At 68.6% G+C, this 2,566-nt stretch overlaps 1 protein-coding gene across 1 annotated transcript; it reads left to right on the forward strand.

The window, feature by feature from the left end:
• The first annotated feature begins 474 nt into the window (after positions 1–474).
• On the forward strand, positions 475–2,191 carry UTS2R (urotensin 2 receptor). The gene has a single exon (XM_024234553.3). The coding sequence runs from the start codon at positions 535–537 to the stop codon at positions 1,702–1,704; it is 1,170 nt and encodes a 389-aa protein (XP_024090321.3). The 5' UTR covers positions 475–534; the 3' UTR covers positions 1,705–2,191.
• Positions 2,192–2,566: the final 375 nt, after the last annotated feature.

Below are 2,566 nucleotides of genomic sequence, written 5' to 3' on the forward strand. Positions count from 1 at the left end.
CTAGCTTTGCAATCTGAAGAAAACATTTTTTTAAATGTACAAGTCAAATAAATACGAGAAAGGACTCAGGGGTAAGTGGGTCTCACCTGTGCACAGACAAGAAAGTGAGGCCTGGGGGGGGGGCGCACTGGGTGGGCAGGGCAGAGCCCAGGACTCCCAGCTCTGTCCACTGCCGACCTCTGCCCCAGGGGCTGCCCTCCTGTGTTCTGGCTTTCAGAAAAGCCCAGTCCCCAGAGGCCATGGGACCTACAGTGAGGGGGGGCAGGGGTCCTGCTGGGGCATGCGGGGGTGGGGGGGGGGGTTGAGGAGGCTCCTCTGGTGGCTCTCGAGTCCTCCTGCAGAGCTGGGGGCTTCCAGAGAGTCCCGGGAGTCGGAGGGCACTGGGGAGCCCAAGTGACTCTATGGGAACGAGGTCACAATGGCCTCGTGGGAGCAGAAGGGGTTGCCTGACTTGCTTCTTTCCCCACAGGCTGAGCTGGTTCCCCATCTCAGGGAGTGGCCACCCAGCCCTGAGCCCGTCGTGAGGGGTCAGAGATGGCGCTGACCCCCGAGTCCCCGAGCAGCTTCCCTGGGCTGGCCGCCACCGGCAGCTCTGTGCCGGAGCCGCTTGGCGGCCCCAACGCAACCCTCAACAGCTCCTGGGCCAGCCCGACGGAGTCCAGCTCCCTGGAGGACCTGGTGGCCACGGGCGCCATTGGGACTCTGCTGTCGGCCATGGGTGTGGTGGGCGTGGTGGGCAACGCCTACACGCTGGCGGTCACCTGCCGCTCCCTGCGCGCGGTGGCCTCCATGTACGTCTACGTGGTCAACCTGGCGCTGGCCGACCTGCTGTACCTGCTCAGCATCCCCTTCATCGTGGCCACCTACGTCACCAAGCAGTGGCACTTCGGGGACGTGGGCTGCCGCGTGCTCTTCAGCCTGGACTTCCTTACCATGCACGCCAGCATCTTCACGCTGACCGTCATGAGCAGCGAGCGCTACGCTGCGGTGCTGCGGCCGCTGGACACCGTGCAGCGCCCCAAGGGCTACCGCAAGCTGCTGGCGCTGGGCACCTGGCTGCTGGCGCTGCTGCTGACGCTGCCCGTGATGCTGGCCATGCGGCTGGTGCGCCGGGGTCCCAAGAGCCTGTGCCTGCCCGCCTGGGGCCCGCGCGCCCACCGCGCCTACCTGACGCTGCTCTTCGCCACCAGCATCGCGGGGCCCGGGCTGCTCATCGGGCTCCTCTACGCGCGCCTGGCCCGCGCCTACCGCCGCTCGCAGCGCGCCTCCTTCAAGCGGGCCCGGCGGCCGGGGGCGCGCGCGCTGCGCCTGGTGCTGGGCATCGTGCTGCTCTTCTGGGCCTGCTTCCTGCCCTTCTGGCTCTGGCAGCTGCTCGCCCAGTACCACCAGGCCCCGCTGGCGCCGCGGACGGCGCGCATCGTCAACTACCTGACCACCTGCCTCACCTACGGCAACAGCTGCGCCAACCCCTTCCTCTACACGCTGCTCACCAGGAACTACCGCGACCACCTGCGCGGCCGCGTGCGGGGCCCGGGCAGCGGGGGAGGCCGGGGGCCCGTTCCCTCCCGGCAGCCCCGCGCCCACTTCCAGCGCGGTTCGGGCCGCTCCCTGTCTCCCTGCAGCCACTCAGCCACTGAGAGCCTCCTGCTGGCCCCAGCGGTCCCGGCCCGACCTGTGCCCGAGGGTCCCAGGGCCCCGGCGTGAGCACGCGGAGGGATGGCTGGAGTCCAGGCGGGGACGGGCCCCAAAGCCCCAGCCACTCCCGGGAGCCCCTCCACAGAACCCCCCCAACTCCCAAATCACAGGCCCTGCCCCTCCTCCGTCCCCTTCTGGAAAGATCCTGCTCGCTTCCCCTCAGCGCCCTCCCCGTGATGCCCAGAAGCGCCCACCCGCCTCCCTGAGGGTCTCCAGGAGGCTCCAGCCCAGTCCCGGCTTCTGGAGACCATGGCTTCGTCACGGAGGGCAGCAGGCGCCGGTGCCCGGCCCGTGTGGAGACCATGGCGCAGCTGCCGCCCCCGGGACCCTCCTCCTCTCAGTCAGCGGCCCTGTGACTCCGGTCCCTGCCTGTGTGGCTCCATCCCTTGTGGCTTTGCCACTGGAACAATCAACCCTGGGCTGGCTTCCGTGTCCTGCCTCCGCGCGGGGGACGCCACGTCTGAGGGTTGGGAGGATCGGCCGGCGGGACCCCCAGGACGACACCGGCAGCTCAAGGGGGAGCCTGTGGGTCTGGCTGGGGTGGGGGGTGCACCTGCCTTTGAGGCCTGTGCAGGCGGCTGGTCTGGCACCTGATGTGGGGCGGGGAAAGTGGCCAGGAGGGGAGGCTCCGGCTGAGAGCTGGAGCAGGGAAGGCACTGCCCGGCAGAGGCCTGAGGCTTCGGGTGCAGAACGCAAGAGGACAAGGTCGCTGGCTGCACCTACAGGCCTCCTGGCCTCTCATCCGCATCTGGCTCAGGTGTGATCAGAAACGGAATCCAGGTCCCACCTCACAGTAGCATTGGCAGTCTCTGCCCCACTCACCCCTCACTGCCTCCTGGACAGACTTCCTGCCCCTGCTCCCAGCTTGGCC

The sequence above is a fragment of the Pongo abelii genome, chromosome 19 (genome assembly GCF_028885655.2).
Source record: "Pongo abelii isolate AG06213 chromosome 19, NHGRI_mPonAbe1-v2.0_pri, whole genome shotgun sequence".
NCBI lineage: Eukaryota > Metazoa > Chordata > Mammalia > Primates > Hominidae > Pongo > Pongo abelii.

Coding starts and splice junctions, on each gene's coding strand:
- UTS2R (XM_024234553.3), top strand. CDS start 535: ATGGCGCTGACCCCCGAGTCCCCGAGCAGCTTCCCTGGGCTGGCCGCC.